Below are 20317 nucleotides of genomic sequence, written 5' to 3'. Positions count from 1 at the left end.
CTTTCACGCTAAATGTTGCCGTCCACCTCACTTTCACCCCAATAGTTACGACCGAGAAGTGATCGATCTTGAGGTTACTGCTATTTGAAAACAACCCATTTTTTTCTAAATGTCAAGATACTCGCTTCTTACCGTTTGGAGGAGAAAGAAAGCCAGCTGTGAATCACTTTTCTAATCCAAGTCCGATCTCAACTCTCTCCACCGCTGTCTTGCCCGACGTCGGTCACTATCAAGTTTAGATATTTTTTTTTCTTGGCACTTGACATTGTTTTCATTTTTTTTAAGCAGCCTTCTGCGGAGTAACAGCGGGTGTCTGGGGCAGCGAAAATCTGTACTAGTTCCGTCTTCGCGCCACAGGAAACAACTGACGATGACGCGAATGACGTCACATCCCGCAGACAGAGGGCGGGAAATTCGAAGGATTCGGACCGGACGCTTCCTAAATAATATTGGCCAGAGGCTTGTCGGAGTACCCATTGTGAACAGCGAAGATGTTGATCTACTAATTAGAATATGTTTCAGTCATAAATGGTCAAATAAAAAGGCTATTGTTAAGATATTTTTTGGGGAAATCCTACATAGAGTAGCTTTAAGGCCTCAGTATACTTTTGCTTGAGGCTCAGGCGGAGACGTTACGGCGGAGCACCGCTCGTGCGTTTGCCTTCGAACCTGTGCGCAATACACATCACAATACACATTGGTGTCTGCTGTAGTTTCACTCCAAGCCGGGCTGTCTCTACGGCTGGGACGTCACATTCCTCTGCATTTTATGACGAATTCAGGAAGTTCAATTTAATTCAAAAACATGAAACAAAGCCGGAGGGAGATTAGGCTCATCACCGTGATATATTACTACAATTCAGCAAACGTCAAAAACTGATTTATGGCCCCCTAGAACCAATCAGAAGCCGTTATTTTGAATTAAGCCCCGCCCACTTCCCGCCCCCAGCCAATCAGAAGCCGTCATTTTGAATTAAGCCCCGCCCACTTCCGCCTTCTTAGCCAATCAGAAGCCGTTATTTTGAATTAAGCACCTCCCCCTAACCAATCAGAAGCGGAGGGACCACCTGTCAAAATTTGACAGGTACCCCGCCCCCCAACCAATCAGAACCCGTTATTTTGAATTAACCCCCGCCCCCTCACCACAACCCTAACCAATCAGAAGCCGGAAGACGGCTCCTGTCAAAATTGATTGATGACATTCCGCACCCCTAGCAAACATATGTTTTCCGGTCCCCCCCTCCCTTCCCCCTCACAGCCCTAGCCAATCAGAAGCCGGAAGACGGCTCCTGTCAAAATTGATTGATGACATCCTGCACCCCACAGCAAACATATGTTTTCCGGTCCCCCCTCCCTTCCCCCTCACAGCCCTAGCCAATCAGGAGTCGGAAGACAGCTCCTGTCAAAATTGATTGATGACCTTCTGCACCCCCCCCCCCCCCCCAACAAGCATATGTTTCCGGATACCCCTCTCCCCCCTAGCAAGACCCCCCATAGTTCTACCGTCTGCTAACCATAAATCGTTTTCGTCCTGATAAAAAACTTTTCATCGTGTCACAGGAAGGACACGCCTTTTGAAGTCTTGCAGGAAGCACCCCCCGGCCCTCCTTGAAGTAGAACGGGTATCAACCGGGGGTCTCGTGGGAAGCGGCGACCCCCCCTTATCACCACGGTCAAACTTCACACCAAGTTGGGCGACAGGAAGCCCCCACCACCGGCGCCTCTATCGGGTATGTGCGTGTGTGAATGTAAAATAGTACGAGGCTCTCTTAATCGAGTTAAAGTGTTGTGAATATTCAAAAAATGTTATCCATTTGCTTCTTGTTTTTTAAAATAAATAAATAAAAGAAACTTACCGGTGTTTACGGGTACGAAGTTGCGTCTTTTTTAAAGGGTTTTTCTTTTTTTTTTTTTAAATAAAATAAAATAAAAAAATAAAGAGGATCGGTTTCTAACTGAAGGAGTTGGAAATACAGACGAAAAAATAGATTATTCGTGCGTAAAGGGTGGTTATTTAACCCATTTCAGAACAACAACCCCTATTCCTCGACTGACATTGTAAAAAAAGCTGAAACCGATGGAGAGGTCTGAGTGTCACCCCCCGCGGTGAACAGCACCATCTAAAGGTCAAAGGATGTTACAGCCTATGATTAAGAGAGGGAGGTAGGTATTAGAATGTGATAAGTTTGTCTGTATTTTTAATTTTAAATAGAGTGAGGCATGAAATTAATCGGTTGATGTTTTGTGCGTTGTATTTGATAGCAATGTAATAAAGACATTTTGGTAGGATGAACACAATAAAGTTAGTCTACAAAAGTAAATTAGGGTATTAAAATGTTGATAATGAATGTAAAACCTAAAAATTTGATTCAAAGGTATTCAATTTGTAAATTATACATTTTGGATGACGGAACAATGTATGGCATTAGAGTAGCGAAAATTTGTTTACCTTTTTTTTTTTTTTGTGTGTGTGTGTTTAAAAAAGATAATAATTGTACTAGTTTAAAAAATACTGATTTCTGTAGAGAATATGTAATCACAAACTCAGGCAGGAACTGCATGTGGACATTATTGGTCAGACGTCTGCTTCTTTTTAAAACTAAGAGAATTGAAAGTATGAAACTTTGAGTTTCTTGATACGTTAATAGATTTATACTCTACTTAACCCTTAATCTTTAAGCCGATCTTTGCAACAATTTAACCAAAATCAGCTTCTTATTAGTAGATTAACACCTTAGTCTCTTACAAAGGGTATTCCTGTAAGCCCTTGGCTAATAGTTTTTTAGAAAGGATCCACGGCTTGAATTTATGACACCATAGATGTATTTGTACATGAAGAAGGGTGTGTACACTTTTATTTTAGGGCTGTAGCAATTCAAAATGGAATTTTCCACATTTACCAGATTTAAAGACATACTTATATGTTATCCTAAATGTGATTCACTGTGCAAAATAATAACACTAATGACACTAAATCACGAAAATACAAATAATTCCTATAAAACAAAAGAGGAACCTCACGACGAGGCGTTGCCCAAGTTCAAGTTGTAAACCTGCTTTGGGCATATACATTTTCTACAAATGTACCACTGAGAATATTTGCAAGCTTGTAAATAAAATACTAAAGGGTTACCAACATGAAAAATTAAATTTTTTGAGCTTTTAGCTGTGTTAAAATGCTCTTACTTCACCAAATACATGACCGAATTGGAGTTTTCCTCCATTCGCCCCTCTCTGAGAAATTCTGCTCTACAAAACACCAGCCCCACCCAACCTGAGAAAACCAGCAGCTGGCGGTCTTTGACATCATAAGGTTACCCTCTCTCACGTTTTTGTCGTACGTCTAGCTATGTATTTTATGTTTTTGAGCTGTTGTATATAAGATTGTGTTGTACATAAGAATTTCACCCCCTCTTACGTTTTTGATGCGTTATAAAACTAATAAATGTACTGATTTTTTTAAAAAAAGGATTAGGCTTAGAGAAGGTGTTGGTGGCACTCTCATGAGCTGAGTGCGCAAGTTGTTTTAGCCCCTCTGCAGATGCGTACACGTATAAAATGTTATTTTTCTGTTTCTAGTTTTGTTACCGCTAGTGCTATAATTTGTGTCTATGCGATTTTTATCAGATGTCTCTATGTATTTTTGTTGTTGTTTAAGTTTATGAGGTGTGTATATACGAATGCGCTGTGTGGAAATGGGTTTTATCCTCTATCGTTTTTGTAATATTTAAAAAACTAATAAATATACTGTTTTTTTGTTTTTCTTAAACTGATTTATGAAAAGGACTTGTAATCGCAAACTCTTTTTTTTTAAAAGCAGTAACTGATTTAGGAGGTGGAGGGGGAATGTATTGTGGGGATCATACTTTTTGAAATCTTTAAGCTGTTGATTGTAAGAGTCTTCTATCTTGTTGTTAGCCTTTTTATCTGAATATGTATGAATGAAATATCTTCTAATTATTAGCTCGGATTCTTTCAATGGATAGCCCTGTAAGGCTTAGGATTGTAGTTTTTTAGAAAGTATCTGGGTATGAAATATGTTTTTATTCTGTTAGGAATATGGCGCGTACGTGAAGAAGGATGATGTAGTTTTATTTTTGCTTTGTTTCCGTTTTAGTTTTTATCTGATTATGTATGAATGAAATATCTTCTAATTATTAGCTCGGATTCTTTCAATGGATAGCCCTGTAAGGCTTAGGATTGTAGTTTTTTAGAAAGTATTCGGGTATGAAATATGTTTTTATTATGTTCGGGACATGGTGCGTACGTGAAGAAGGATGATGTAGTTTTATTTTTGCTTTGTTTCCGTTTTAGTTTTTTAGATGGGTGAAGGCATCGTTTTAAGGTGCCAGGTGTATTTTGTGCAAATAATATAGGGATACTTACTTTTTATTTCTATGTGTACTTGTATAAACGGCTATTTTTCTGTTTCTAGTTTTGTTACCGCTAGTGCTATAATTTGTGTCTATACGATTTTTATCGGATGTCTCTATGTATTTTTGTTGTTGTTTAAGTTTATGAGGTTTGTATATACGAATGCGCTGTGTGAAAAAGGGTTTTACGATCTAACGGTCTTGTAATATTAAAAAAAACTAATAAATATACTTTTTTTGAAATCTTTAAGCTGTTGTTTGTAAGAGTCTTCTGTGTTGATGTTAGCCTTTTTATTTGATGATGTATGAATGAAATATCTTCTAATTATTACCATGGCTTCTTTCAATGGATACCCCTGTAAGGCTTAGGATTGTAGTTTTTTAGAAAGTATTCGGGTATGAAATATGTTTTTATTATGTTCGGGACATGGTGCGTACGTGAAGAAGGGTGATGTAGTTTTATTTTTGTTTTGTTTCCATTTTAGTTTTTTAGGGGGATGCAGGCATCGTTTTAAGGTGTCAGGTGTATTTTGCGCAAATAATATATGGATACTTACTTTTTATTTTTGTTACCGATAGTGCTTTGTTTCGTGAAACCCTTATGTTTTGTTTTGTTTCTTGTTTTTTTAACTTACCCTTCGAGGATAAATAAAACGTCTTTAGACTTATCGCTAGCGAAGATGTAGCACGTTTAACACTAAATAGTTTTATCGCTGCACGACGTATTCGAACTAAGAGATCCCAAGTATTTGTGAGTTGTTTTTTTTTCTTTTAAATACTTAGAAATACCCATTGTTAAATTAGCCTATAAGATATTATTGAATATGATAGTCTGTAAGATTAGCTATACTAAATCACCCCTGGGTTTAAAACACAAAACTACGAGATTTAATCAGAGCGTAACAATCTACCGCGACGATCTTTTTTAATCTTAAAACCGCTCTTTGCAGCAATTTACCTAAACATATAGTGAACAAACGTGTATCTTGTATGACTAAGAGACATTTAACTTTTGATTGAACGATTTATTTTTTTTCCTTACGAATCGCGCTTACTTTCCGATGGTACGCGTAGGTAAACAATTTTTACACGCATATTTACACATCGGGACTCTTTAATTTACCTACTACGCGTGGGTTTTGTTTTTTGTTTTTTTTGTTTTTTGTTTTGTTTTTGTTTTTTCAGGAATTTGGGAGAACACGCAAAGTCTACCCAACAAGGCCTGAGGCAGGACTCGATCTCACAACCCTTTATGCTAAGAAGCCAGCTAACGTACCGCCCTGATTGTGAAATAACAGCTACTATATTACTTAATTTGAATGAATAATATTATTTAAGACGTCTACCCATCTAACGCTTTAAAAATAGCGACATAATTCAGATAAAAATATTATTCGTACTATATTGTTTTTTTTTTCCAATAGTTTCTGAGTTCTCACAATAGGTGTTCGATGATACTATTTTATAGTTTTATGTTTTTCTTACCGGTATGATTAACTTGTATTACATTTATGACGTTTCGCTATCATCTTAAAACACATTTTTGCATCGTTTTAAGGTGGCCGGTGTATTTTGTACAAATAATATATGGATACTTATTGATTTCTGATCAATTTTTACTCGTACATTTACCTACTTTTTGCTTTTAGGCGTATGTTAGTTACTTGTATATGAGTGCGTATTCTAACTTTCCCATTCACTTCTTGGTTCCATTCCATCACCCCTGCGAGACCGGACTCGTCTACTTAATATCACTAAAGTCTGTTCAAAAATCATTGGACACCCTGTCAGAGCCTTATCTTCCTTTTGTGACCGAATCCTGCTCGATCCGTCTCACTCACTTCATCGAATGTTTGAGTGGCTTCCATCATCTCAGCAGGCTGAGACGCCCCACTCTGACGAACACACCGGCGAAGAAGGAGGAGGACTACATTTGTCCCCAGATCACTAAAATCTCTTGAACAGTGACCCCCCACCCCTGGGCCAAATTGCGACAGACTGACTGACACGTAGCACTTTAGTGTGAAGCACGGAGCACTTTCTTTTTCTTTTTTTTTTATTGTTATTTATTATTTTTCATATTTGTTTTTTGTTTTTTTTAATGTTCATTGGTTTCATGTTTTGTTTTTTTAACTCCCCCCCCCCCTCGAGGACAAATAAAAGCGTTTTTGAATTGAATTGAATATTTAATTACTTGTGGTATTTTATTCATTTTTAAGTTATCTGGTTTACTTGGTATCATTTGAAGCTGTATGATGTATTTTATGTTAATAATATATGGATACTTATGTACACATCTACTTCTTATTCATTTCAGATCCGTTTTTATTCGTATATTTACCTACTTTTGATATTAAGTTTACGATGGCTTAGACTGTTTGAATGCGCTGTATAAAATAAACTCGAGTTGAGTTAGTTAGGTACCGTTTTTTTTTTTTTTTTTTTTTTTTTTAATAAAGTCAAATTATTACCTTTATGAAACTTTTTAGTTCTCCTTACGCTTTACTATGAAATGTTTCAAAATACTCGGTCCCTCCAAAACAAAGCAAAACAAAACGTGTTTACACATTTTTACGGATTTTAAAAAATTCTAGGCGTGACTTTGTCGAGTATTAAATGCCCGTTTGTATTTTTATTGAATGCGTACGTATACCGTTAAAATTTGTAATTCATATTTACCTACTCGATTCCTGTATTGACTAATTATTCGTGAGGCTAACGTTTTACAATTTAAAGTTATTCCGAGAGTTTACTCTTTAGCGACGTCTTTACACGCTTTAAACGTCGGCTTAGACCCCTTGTGTTTTTACTGACGAATATTATCGTTAAATGTTTTATCCCGGATTAAAACAGGGGGACTTATTCAAAGATGTTTTAGTTTACGGTAAATGTTTTTATAATAGTCGCATATTGATTTTAATGTGCGAAGGAATCAAGGAGACTCTCTGACTTTCATTTAAAAAAAATCTTTTTTTTTTCTTTTTTTTTTTTGTCTTAAAAAGAGAAACTAAAGAAGTCTTTATCACTAGAAGTTTGATAGTTTTTTTTTTAATTCCTATCCACGCGCCCCTCGCCACTTCCTTGCTCCACCGGAGGTATGAAACTCGATAAGAAAACAAACGACAAACATGATTTTAATCCATACAGATATATTTTTTATTTAGTTACATGGGACGTCAACAAAAAGACATGATTCTAAAAAGGTGATACATTATAAAGCACATCAAATAAAACATAGGGACGCACCTTGCTTTCAATAACAGTTTGGAAGTTTTTCATTTCATTTTTAGATTAAAAGACTCGTCATTGTCGTAACAATATTTAGCACAGTCAATAAACAATATCATGACGGTCACCAAATGTCCCGCTTTAATATCATGGTTACACCAATTATTCAATACATATTCCATCGTGTTAGTCATGTTTACACGGTTCTTCAAATAACTTGGATGATAAAGATCTTACTATTTCATTCATCAAAAGCATTTTCCGACAGTTTTGTTCTCAACGGATGTGTGTGAAATGGTTTTCTCTACAATTTCTATCCAATTATGCAAGCTTTCGAAAAAGATTCCCCTACCTCACAGGTACCAATCTGCGATCAGATCTAGCTGTTCATGGCTCAGTCCTCCGTCCCAACAGTTATCGAGAACGATCTTAATTCTGTCTAACACCATACGCTCATGAACGTAGTCGTGTAGCACAAATTCTATGATGCGTTGGACTTCCTCGGTAGTCGTCTCACGATGGGTTATGGTTAAGATACGGTGAATCGTCGACAGAAAACGTCTGTTACACAGTAGTTTCATGATACCTTCAAAATTCCTAGCAAGATAATACAGTTCCCGATCATAAAATAAGCAGGGATGTCTTAATTGGCTCGGTAATTTTAAATCACATCCGGAGCAATTCTCTCTGCTATATTTATGGATAGCGCTCATCAACATATAGCTAACAGTCTGCTTAATACAATTATATCTTGCATTTATTACCCAGACATCTGGCGAGTAGTCCCAAACCAATTCACCCTCCCTCTCCTCAGGCCCGGCAGAAGCCGTCGGTAGACTGGTTAGCGAGTCGTCGTCGTCCACGGAGGTCTCAAGAGAGGAAACGTTACTTTCCGTACCGTCCTCAGTCGGGCGATCATCGGGTTGAGGAGACCCGGGCGGAGGGTTGTTCTCCTCTTCCTCAGCAATAGGGTCTATCATCTGTAAATATAAACGTAGGTAACCCTCCTTTTTTTAATTATTATTATTATTGATGTTATTAGGCTACATCGATTCGTCAAAAGTAGTTTACCGGGATGGATGCCGTAGACCCGAAGTCAGTAGACGATGTTGAGGGTAAGTTGCAAGCGGTCACGGGGCTGGAACTCCGGTAGGGTCCGTCGATAAAGGTTACGTTTGCCTCATCCTCTTCGACGTCCGAACGCTCAGGACTAGATGTTGTAAGATTTGGCGGCTCGCTGAAAGTCTGCATACTTCTGGAGAGTCATGGGGATGTCCAGATCGTTCTAACTCGATCCCCCGGAGGTGGTGGCACTGGTAAATCTCCTCAGAGATTATTAAAAATTCGCAATGTTAGGTTTTTTTTCTCGAAGGGGGAGCGGTTAAATACTTTTATTAGCACGAGACACCACTGGGGGTTTGGTTTTTACCAAAAAAAAAAAAAAAAACAGATTTTTTTAAAATGAAAGTCAGAGAGTCTCCTTGATTCCTTCGCACATTAAAATCAATATGCGACTATTATAAAAACATTTAACCGTAAAATAAAACATCTTTGAATAAGTCCCCCTGTTTTAATCCGGGATAAAACATTTAACGATAATATTCGTCAGTAAAAACACAAGGGGTCTAAGCCGACGTTTAAAGCGTGTAAAGACGTCGCTAAAGAGTAAACTCTCGGAATAACTTTAAATAGTAAAACGTTAGCCTCACGAATAATTAGTCAATACAGGAATCGAGTAGGTAAATATGAATTACAAATTTTAACGATATACGTACGCATTCAATAAAAATACAAACGGGCATTTAATACTCGACAAAGTCACGCCTAGAATTTTTTAAAATCCGTAAAAATGTGTAAACACGTTTTGTTTTGCTTTGTTTTGGAGGGACCGAGTATTTTGAAACATTTCATAGTAAAGCGTAAGGAGAACTAAAAAGTTTCATAAAGGTAATAATTTGACTTTATAAAAAAAACAAAAAAAAAACAAAAAAACGGTACCTAACTAACTCAACTCGAGTTTATTTTATACAGCGCATTCAAACAGTCTAAGCCATCGTAAACTTAATATCAAAAGTAGGTAAATATACGAATAAAAACGGATCTGAAATGAATAAGAAGTAGATGTGTACATAAGTATCCATATATTATTAACATAAAATACATCATACAGCTTCAAATGATACCAAGTAAACCAGATAACTTAAAAATGAATAAAATACCACAAGTAATTAAATATTCAATTCAATTCAAAAACTCTTTTATTTGTCCTCGAGGGGGGGGGGGGGGGGGGGGGAGTTAAAAAAACAAAACATGAAACCAATGAACATTAAAAAAAACAAAAAACAAATATGAAAAATAATAAATAACAATAAAAAAAAGAAAAAAGAAAGTGCTCCGTGCTTCACACTAAAGTGCTACGTGTCAGTCAGTCTGTCGCAATTTGGCCCAGGGGTGGGGGGTCACTGTTCAAGAGATTTTAGTGATCTGGGGACAAATGTAGTCCTCCTCCTTCTTCGCCGGTGTGTTCGTCAGAGTTGGGCGTCTCAGCCTGCTGAGATGATGGAAGCCACTCAAACATTCGATGAAGTGAGTGAGACGGATCGAGCAGGATTCGGTCACAAAAGGAAGATAAGGCTCTGACAGGGTGTCCAATGATTTTTGAACAGACTTTAGTGATATTAAGTAGACGAGTCCGGTCTCGCAGGGGTGATGGAATGGAACCAAGAAGTGAATGGGAAAGTTAGAATACGCACTCATATACAAGTAACTAACATACGCCTAAAAGCAAAAAGTAGGTAAATGTACGAGTAAAAATTGATCAGAAATCAATAAGTATCCATATATTATTTGTACAAAATACACCGGCCACCTTAAAACGATGCAAAAATGTGTTTTAAGATGATAGCGAAACGTCATAAATGTAATACAAGTTAATCATACCGGTAAGAAAAACATAAAACTATAAAATAGTATCATCGAACACCTATTGTGAGAACTCAGAAACTATTGTAAAAAAAAAACAATATAGTACGAATAATATTTTTATCTGAATTATGTCGCTATTTTTAAAGCGTTAGATGGGTAGATGTCTTAAATAATATTCATCCATCCATCCATTTTCTTGACCGCTTATTCCTCACAAGGGTCGCGGGGGCTGCTGGAGCCTATCTCTTAAATAATATTATTCATTCAAATTAAGTAATATAGTAGCTGTTATTTCACAATCAGGGCGGTACGTTAGCTGGCTTCTTAGCATAAAGGGTTGTGAGATCGAGTCCTGCCTCAGGCCTTGTTGGGTAGACTTTGCGTGTTCTCCCAAATTCCTGAAAAAACAAAAACAAAAAAAAAACAAAAAAAAACAAAAAACAAAACCCACGCGTAGTAGGTAAATTAAAGAGTCCCGATGTGTAAATATGCGTGTAAAAATTGTTTACCTACCCGTACCATCGGAAAGTAAGCGTGATTCGTAAGGAACAAAAATAAATCGTTCAATCAAAAGTTAAATGTCTCTTAGTCATACAAGATACACGTTTGTTCACTATATGTTTAGGTAAATTGCTGCAAAGAGCGGTTTTAAGATTAAAAAAGATCGTCGCGGTAGATTGTTACGCTCTGATTAAATCTCGTAGTTTTGTGTTTTAAACCCAGGGGTGATTTAGTATAGCTAATCTTACAGACTATCATATTCAATAATATCTTATAGGCTAATTTAACAATGGGTATTTCTAAGTATTTAAAAGAAAAAAAAACAACTCACAAATACTTGGGATCTCTTAGTTTGAATACGTCGTGCAGCGATAAAACTATTTAGTGTTCAACGTGCTACATCTTCGCTAGCGATAAGTCTAAAGACGTTTTATTTATCCTCGAAGGGTAAGTTAAAAAAACAAGAAACAAAACAAAACATAAGGGTTTCACGAAACAAAGCACTATCGGTAACAAAAATAAAAAGTAAGTATCCATATATTATTTGCGCAAAATACACCTGACACCTTAAAACGATGCCTGCATCCCCCTAAAAAACTAAAATGGAAACAAAACAAAAATAAAACTACATCACCCTTCTTCACGTACGCACCATGTCCCGAACATAATAAAAACATATTTCATACCCGAATACTTTCTAAAAAACTACAATCCTAAGCCTTACAGGGCTATCCATTGAAAGAATCCGAGCTAATAATTAGAAGATATTTCATTCATACATAATCAGATAAAAACTAAAACGGAAACAAAGCAAAAATAAAACTACATCATCCTTCTTCACGTACGCGCCATATTCCTAACAGAATAAAAACATATTTCATACCCAGATACTTTCTAAAAAACTACAATCCTAAGCCTTACAGGGCTATCCATTGAAAGAATCCGAGCTAATAATTAGAAGATATTTCATTCATACATATTCAGATAAAAAGGCTAACATCAAGATAGAAGACTCTTACAATCAACAGCTTAAAGATTTCAAAAAGTATGATCCCCACAATACATTCCCCCTCCACCTCCTAAATCAGTTACTGCTTTTAAAAAAAAGAGTTTGCGATTACAAGTCCTTTTCATAAATCAGTTTAAGAAAAACAAAAAAACAGTATATTTATTAGTTTTTTAAATATTACAAAAACGATAGAGGATAAAACCCATTTCCACACAGCGCATTCGTATATACAAACCTCATAAACTTAAACAACAACAAAAATACATAGAGACATCCGATAAAAATAACATTTTATACGTGTACGCATCTGCAGAGGGGCTAAAACAACTTGCGCACTCAGCTCATGAGAGTGCCACCAACACCTTCTCTAAGCCTAATCCTTTTTTAAAGAAAATCAGTACATTTATTAGTTTTATAACGCATCAAAAACGTAAGAGGGGGTGAAATTCTTATGTACAACACAATCTTATATACAACAGCTCAAAAACATAAAATACATAGCTAGACGTACGACAAAAACGTGAGAGAGGGTAACCTTATGATGTCAAAGACCGCCAGCTGCTTGTTTTCTCAGGTTGGGTGGGGCTGGTGTTTTGTAGAGCAGAATTTCTCAGAGAGGGGCGAATGGAGGAAAACTCCAATTCGGTCATGTATTTGGTGAAGTAAGAGCATTTTAACACAGCTAAAAGCTCAAAAAATTTAATTTTTCATGTTGGTAACCCTTTAGTATTTTATTTACAAGCTTGCAAATATTCTCAGTGGTACATTTGTAGAAAATGTATATGCCCAAAGCAGGTTTACAACTCGAACTTGGGCAACGCCTCGTCGTGAGGTTCCTCTTTTGTTTTATAGGAATTATTTGTATTTTCGTGATTTAGCGTCATTAGTATTATTATTTTGCACAGTGAATCACATTTAGGATAACATATAAGTATGTCTTTAAATCTGGTAAATGTGGAAAATTCCATTTTGAATTGCTACAGCCCTAAAATAAAAGTGTACACACCCTTCTTCATGTACAAATACATCTATGGTGTCATAAATTCAAGCCGTGGATCCTTTCTAAAAAACTATTAGCCAAGGGCTTACAGGAATACCCTTTGTAAGAGACTAAGGTGTTAATCTACTAATAAGAAGCTGATTTTAGTTAAATTGTTGCAAAGATCGGCTTAAAGATTAAGGGTTAAGTAGAGTATAAATCTATTAACGTATCAAGAAACTCAAAGTTTCATACTTTCAATTCTCTTAGTTTTAAAAAGAAGCAGACGTCTGACCAATAATGTCCACATGCAGTTCCTACCTGAGTTTGTGATTACATATTCTCTCCAGAAATCAGTATTTTTTAAAACTAGTACAATTATTATCTTTTTTAAACACACAAAAAAAAAAAGTAAACAAATTTTCGCTACTCTAATGCCATACATTGTTCCGTCATCCAAAATGTATAATTTACAAATTGAATACCTTTGAATCAAATTTTTAGGTTTTACATTCATTATCAACATTTTAATACCCTAATTTACTTTTGTAGACTAACTTTATTGTGTTCATCCTACCAAAATGTCTTTATTACATTGCTATCAAATACAACGCACAAAACATCAACCAATTAATTTCATGCCTCACTCTATTTAAAATTAAAAATACAGACAAACTTATCACATTCTAATACCTACCTCCCTCTCTTAATCATAGGCTGTAACATCCTTTGACCTTTAGATGGTGCTGTTCACCGCGGGGGGTGACACTCAGACCTCTCCATCGGTTTCAGCTTTTTTTACAATGTCAGTCGAGGAATAGGGGTTGTTGTTCTGAAATGGGTTAAATAACCACCCTTTACGCACGAATAATCTATTTTTTCGTCTGTATTTCCAACTCCTTCAGTTAGAAACCGATCCTCTTTATTTTTTTATTTTATTTAAAAAAGAAAAAAAAAAAGAAAAACCCTTTAAAGGAGACGCAACTTCGTACCCGTAAACACCGGTAAGTTTCTTTTATTTATTTATTTTAAAAAATAAGAAGCAAATGGATAACATTTTTTTAATATTCACAACACTTTAACTCGATTAAGAGAGCCTCGTACTATTTTACATTCACGCACCCACATACCCGATAGAGGCGCCGGTGGTGGGGGCTTCCTGTCGCCCAACTTGGTGTGAAGTTTGACCGTGGTGATAAGGGGGGGTCGCCGCTTCCCACGAGACCCACGGTTGATACCCGTTCTACTTCAAGGAGGGCCGGGGGGTGCTTCCTGCAAGACTTCAAAAGGCGTGTCCTTCCTGTGACACGATGAAAAGTTTTTTATCAGGACGAAAACGATTTATGGTTAGCAGACGGTAGAACTATGGGGGGTCTTGCTAGGGGGGAGAGGGGTATCCGGAAACATATGCTTGTTGGGGGGGGGGTGCAGAAGGTCATCAATCAATTTTGACAGGAGCTGTCTTCCGACTCCTGATTGGCTAGGGCTGTGAGGGGGAAGGGAGGGGGGACCGGAAAACATATGTTTGCTGTGGGGTGCAGGATGTCATCAATCAATTTTGACAGGAGCCGTCTTCCGGCTTCTGATTGGCTAGGGCTGTGAGGGGGGAGGGAGGGGGGGACCGGAAAACATATGTTTGCTAGGGGTGCGGAATGTCATCAATCAATTTTGACAGGAGCCGTCTTCCGGCTTCTGATTGGTTAGGATTGTGGTGAGGGGGCGGGGGTTAATTCAAAATAACGGGTTCTGATTGGTTGGGGGGCGGGGTACCTGTCAAATTTTGACAGGTGGTCCCTCCGCTTCTGATTGGTTAGGGGGAGGTGCTTAATTCAAAATAACGGCTTCTGATTGGCTAAGAAGGCGGAAGTGGGCGGGGCTTAATTCAAAATGACGGCTTCTGATTGGCTGGGGGCGGGAAGTGGGCGGGGCTTAATTCACAATAACGGCTTCTGATTGGTTCTAGGGGGCCATAAATCAGTTTTTGACGTTTGCTGAATTGTAGTAATATATACCGTGGCAATTATTAAATGCCAATTTGCACCGGTGTCGGCCGTAAACTCGCCAAAACACAACAGCCACGAACAGTTTTTTTTTCTTCTTCTTCTTCGCCTCTCGTCCCACGCACATGTACAGCCATGTCTATCTGGGCGGGGGCGGGGAGAGAGAAAAAGGAAAAAAACAGCCGAGTACGTCATCAAACGGACCAATCATGAGCGAGCTACGCCCCGCCATCTACGGTGTGCAAGGATTGGCGACGTGTGCGCTGCAGCCGGCCACGAGCTACGTGGCACTTAAAATTCATGGATCGCGTCGATCATGTAATCTACGCCGGTCGTTAACGCGAGAGCATACGTAGAGGCATAAATCAGGCTTTAGTCAGGCTTTGGTAAGGCATACTTAAACGTAAAAAAAAAACCAAAAAGTGAACATTTCATATGAGGGGACCTTTAATATGTCTTATTCGGGCCCAAGCAGCGACCGCTGCGAGGTCCCTATTGTTTTTGTAAAAATTCTTCTTCTTCTTCTTCTTCTTCTTCATTCTCCGCAAACGATCGCATTTTTGAGGACCTAAACATTTACGAAAACTCACCGAAATTTGCACACTCTTCAGACGCGGCGAAAAATTTGATATTCTGATGTTGTCATAACAACGAGACTCTATAGCGCCCCCTAGCATAAAAAAATAAAAACCAATCCCGGCACGTTTGACCTAGAGCTACGAAAATTGGCAGGCACTTGTAGCACCCCGGGACGCACAAAAAGTCCATTGGGACCATGAAGCAAAAATGTACAGGAAGTGAGCTATGAATTTTTGAACGTCCAATTTTGGCCCATTTTTGCACATTCACTGTGGTCATCCTTTTCCCCCCTTTGCAAACAGTTTTAATCCGATTGACTTCAAACTTGGCATGTATCATCTCAAGACCTGAGACAACAACTGGGCAAAATATCTTGACTTTTCGGAATACTATATGACGGGGGCGGGGCATCAAATATTGCCTTTAAAATTTCATTTGTCCAGAAAGACAAAATGCTTAATAACTCCCATGTTCAAGCTCCAAAAAATCTCAAACTTCTCATGCAACTTAATAGTCACGGCCTGAAAACATCTATACAATGAAATTCAGATACATATAGCGCCACCTAGTGGTGAAAATAAATGTCATACTTTACGTTTTTAGCTATTGTGCCAAGCTCGTTGAAGGGATCCAGTTGAAAATTGGTCAGAAAAGCCTTAAGATGTTGATCATGCCCCACATCGAATATTGTAACTTTTCGCGAAAGGGTGTGGCCGTTACGGTGCCGCAAAGACTGATGATTTTTCGTGAGAATAAAAGCTGCTTTAACTTGACCCAGATGATCCTATCTTCTCAAAATTTCACACATTTGATGAGAGTCCAGCCCTTAACACATCTACGAACTTATATTTCATCTTACTGATAGCGCCACCTATTGGCGATTTTGTTTCTTACGATTTTTCTTCAACGTTTTTCTCCAACCACGTTAACCGGACCTACCTCATATTTGCTCAGATGAGGGTTTCGGGCCTAATGATGTCACAACACGAAGTTTGTGAGTTTTCGCAAATCGCTGTGGGCGTGGCTAAGCGCTGTTTGCCAAGAAAACAATGCCAATTTTAAGGGCCTAAACGAGCACAGAAACACATGAAACTTGGCACACACATCTGGCCTGGCAAAATGAGCAATATTTTATCGTGTATTGTGCTATTTTTACAAAAATGACTCAATAGCGCCCCCTAGAAATTTTTAACGAAGCAGCCCCGGTTGTACGTATAAACAAGATCTTTGGAAATTTTTAGGTGTATGTGGGAGCCCAAGACCTACAAAAAAAAGTCTCTTAGACCTATATGCTAAGATGAACAGGAAGTGAGCTACGAATTTTTTAATGTCCCGTTTTTTACGATTTTAGCACATTTACAGGGGGCATACTTTTGCCCACTTCTCCTACACGTTTCATCCGACTGACTTCAGACTTGACCTGGACCATGTCAAGACCTGAGCCAACGACAGGGGGAAAAATCTTGACTTTTCGAAATACTATATGATGAGGGCAGGGCATCAAAATTTGTGTTTCGCAATGAAAAAGGATATGCTTAATAACTCCCAGGTACATGCCCCAAAAAATCCCAAACTTGACATGTATGTTTATAGTCAAGGCCTGAAGCTATCTCTATGACAACATTCAGTTATATATGCAGCGCCATCTAGCCCTTGAGGCATGAAAAAAAAAAAACACACTTACAGTATTTTTACAAAAAATGTAAACTCATTCTAACTGTTATAACTTAGTCATTTATGAATATTCTTTTACTTTCTACCACTCAAAATGTTCACTGGCATCAGACCTAACCAAACATACATATTTTTGTTATTTAGTTTTATTGATTTTTGATAGCCTCTATGGACATTAAAAGCAATATCGTGAATGAAGGATATGCTTAATAATTCCCAGGTACATGCTCCAAAAAATCCCATACTTGAAATGTATATTTATAGTCAAGGCCTGAAGGTATCTCTATGACAAAATTCACGTATAAATACAGCGCCACCTAGTCCTTGAGGCAAAAAAAAAAAAAAAAAAAGCCTCACTTACGGTATTTTTACAAAAATTGTAAACTCATTGTAAGTGTGATAACAAAGTCATTTATGAATAATCTTTTACTTTCCACCACTCAATATGTTCACTGGCATCAGACCGATCCAAACATATGTACTTTTTTATTTAGTTTCATTTTTTTTTTTGATCGCCTCTATGGACAATAAAAGCAACATTGTGCAATGAGTACGAGCGATGATGTGTATATGTTCTTTTGCAAAAAATACCAATCAGGGCAACTCATTGCCTAAAAATAAAAAAAGACGCTGATTTTTGCAGATCTTAACAATCACCAAAACCCATTGAGCTTGACACACATCACACCTGGAAAAAAAAAAAATCCACGTAATGGTTTATCATGCCATTTTCAAAGAAATTCTGCTTCCAATGTGCCAGTACCCCAACGTGCAAGTACCCCAACGTGGCCCGGGCTGCGAGGGCCCTTTATAGCTGCTCGCAGCTCTAGTTATTTATTTTTTTAATTTAATTTATTTTTTTATGTTTGTGGTTTTGACAGATCTACATCACCACAAAGCGCCTTCCTTTCTTTCCCATCCTCAACTTCCTGTTCATTATAGCACAGCTGCCTAAGCTTCAGTACAGCAGAAACCAAGGTTGGTGCCCGATTCCCATTCATGTATTTCTCTTATTATAATAAAAGCTCCGCCTCACTATTACTTATTTTGAAAAAGTTTACTTTTGTTTGAGCCTGCTCGGACATGTACAGGAAATGTTATGATATGTGGAACTTCTGACAGGAATGACATGCAGGAAATCCACTGACCCGGTTGACTGGCCTCCCTTAGTGCTTGGCCTACTCACACTTTTGAAGCAGTTTCACTCCAGATACACACACCAGTTCTTGGCTCTCATTGGTCAGTTCATCCGCTCTATCATGGAACAGTGTACAAGGTAACCAGGCAAAGAGGATCAGTTAACTGAATCCGTAGTTTTTTTCTTGAAGTGATATTAATTGAAAATAAATTCAGCCAATATCTTCATGAGCGCTCATCTTGGTCCTTTTTTTTTTTTTTTTCCCCCCTCCATTTAAAGTCAGAAGATCCCTGACATGCCCTCTGATGTGGTGGGAGCACTCATGTTCCTGGAAGACTATGTGAAATACACTAAATTGTCACGCAAGGTAGGTCACTCTCAAACTTTCTGTGGTCAATTTGTTGCAGCTGTATCCTTATTTGTGTTTCTGTGTTCTCAAGGTGGCTGAAGCCCATGTCCCCAGTTTCATTTTTGATGAATTCAGAACTATAATGTGAAGATCCGGAAGAAGCACCCAGACAGAAAATACTTCTATTGCCTTATGCTTACATTTCATTATTTAGATCAGTGATACTCATAACTTTTTTTTTTTTTACACAAGAGCCACATTAGCAGAGGAAAGTCAAGAGGGGAGCCACTTTAACGACAATATAGATTAAATCACCGGAACCTTACAAAAAGCTGGAACACGCTCTGTTTTGCCACGTTTGGCAGTTACCTTTTTGAAAACAAAATTAATTGAGCTGAAATGAGACTTACAATGTGGGCATTTGCATCTTAGTGGAATATTTTTTGTTATATACGGTATTTATGTAAAAAATGTATTGACTGATTTTAGGGTATTAAAATTACATCTCTAAAATTTCGGTAAATAAAAACAGAATTATCTCCCCCACCCTCCCCCAATTGAACACAATTAATTAAAAATAGAATATTTGGTACATTAACAAACATTTCCCATGTTAGGTTAAATAAATACATGTTGACAACCTTCATATGTTGAAATTTTCTTAGCAAGTCACTGTCCCATCAATGGTTAGCTCTTTTTAGAACAGACCCCAGCTACTCCTTTTGTCGATTATGTCACACTGGCACCTACACATGGACACAGTTTTTTTTTATTTTTTTTTATTTTTTATTTTTTTTATTACAGTGCAAACTGCCAAGCCATGTGTTACTATCATTACTTCCAACCCCCATCCCCATCCCACCCCAGTCCCTCCTCCCCAACCTCCATGCCATCACCCTTGAGAAAAAAAGTTAATTGAAGGCAATTAATTACCCCTCGTTAACATGGTCAAAACTGGTTTTGGCCCATGCCTGGAACTTGCCGATGGAGCCGCCAATTAAAGCTAAACAAGCCACACATGGTTTGCGAGCTGCACAATGAATATCACTGATTTAGATAATCAATGTCTTAAAGCACATGTAACATTGTATTTTGTACATAGATTAATTTGTCTTAGAGTTCCTTACACTATCTTACCATTTTGTTATGCCATTTATAATATTAATAAACAAGAACATCAATTCGTTGTTTGAAGGGGACATATTTACTTGTATACAAATAGTTAGGTCTCCAGAGTGCCTTGTAGCCAAATTTGAAATTAAATAACCATGCAGGTCTCAACAGTGCGAGCATTTCACTCGCAAATACGGGCAACTTTCAAGTGCGTGCTGGTGAACAAAAATGCCGCTCGCACGGCGCGAGTGCATTCATGCTCTCTCTGCACCAGGGGTGTCAAACACATGGCCCGCGAGCCGGATCAGGCCCGCAAAGGGGTTTGATCCGGCCCACGAGATGATTTTGTAAAGTAAAAAAATACAATAAATTGTAAAGTCGGACTAATTAATCAGCCGTCCACAATCAAAACATAATAAATTTGTACGTTCACAAGCAGTCCTCAGATG

General features: G+C 37.7%; 1 protein-coding gene across 3 annotated transcripts in view; it reads left to right on the top strand.

The window, feature by feature from the left end:
• The window catches only part of washc5 (WASH complex subunit 5), a 207895-nt gene extending 187943 nt beyond the window's left edge, over positions 1 to 19952 (top strand). Inside the window, exons 26-29 of one of the 3 annotated variants that reach the window (XM_077528375.1) lie at positions 18150 to 18246; positions 18391 to 18544; positions 18690 to 18773; positions 18847 to 19952. In XM_077528375.1, coding sequence (XP_077384501.1) covers positions 18150 to 18246; positions 18391 to 18544; positions 18690 to 18750 — 312 coding nt within the window. In that variant the 3' untranslated portion in view covers positions 18751 to 18773; positions 18847 to 19952. Of the gene's footprint in view, positions 1 to 1560; positions 1731 to 8415; positions 8556 to 18149; positions 18247 to 18390; positions 18545 to 18685; positions 18774 to 18846 lie in introns of those variants that run through there. The other 2 variants (XM_077528374.1, XR_013284488.1) reach the window with 2 other exon arrangements.
• The last annotated feature ends 365 nt before the right edge of the window (positions 19953 to 20317 follow it).

The sequence above is a fragment of the Festucalex cinctus genome, chromosome 7 (genome assembly GCF_051991245.1).
Source record: "Festucalex cinctus isolate MCC-2025b chromosome 7, RoL_Fcin_1.0, whole genome shotgun sequence".
Classification (NCBI taxonomy): Eukaryota; Metazoa; Chordata; class Actinopteri; order Syngnathiformes; family Syngnathidae; genus Festucalex; species Festucalex cinctus.
The sequence above is the reverse complement of the archived record's forward strand: the minus strand, read 5'-3'. Positions and strand labels throughout refer to the sequence as shown.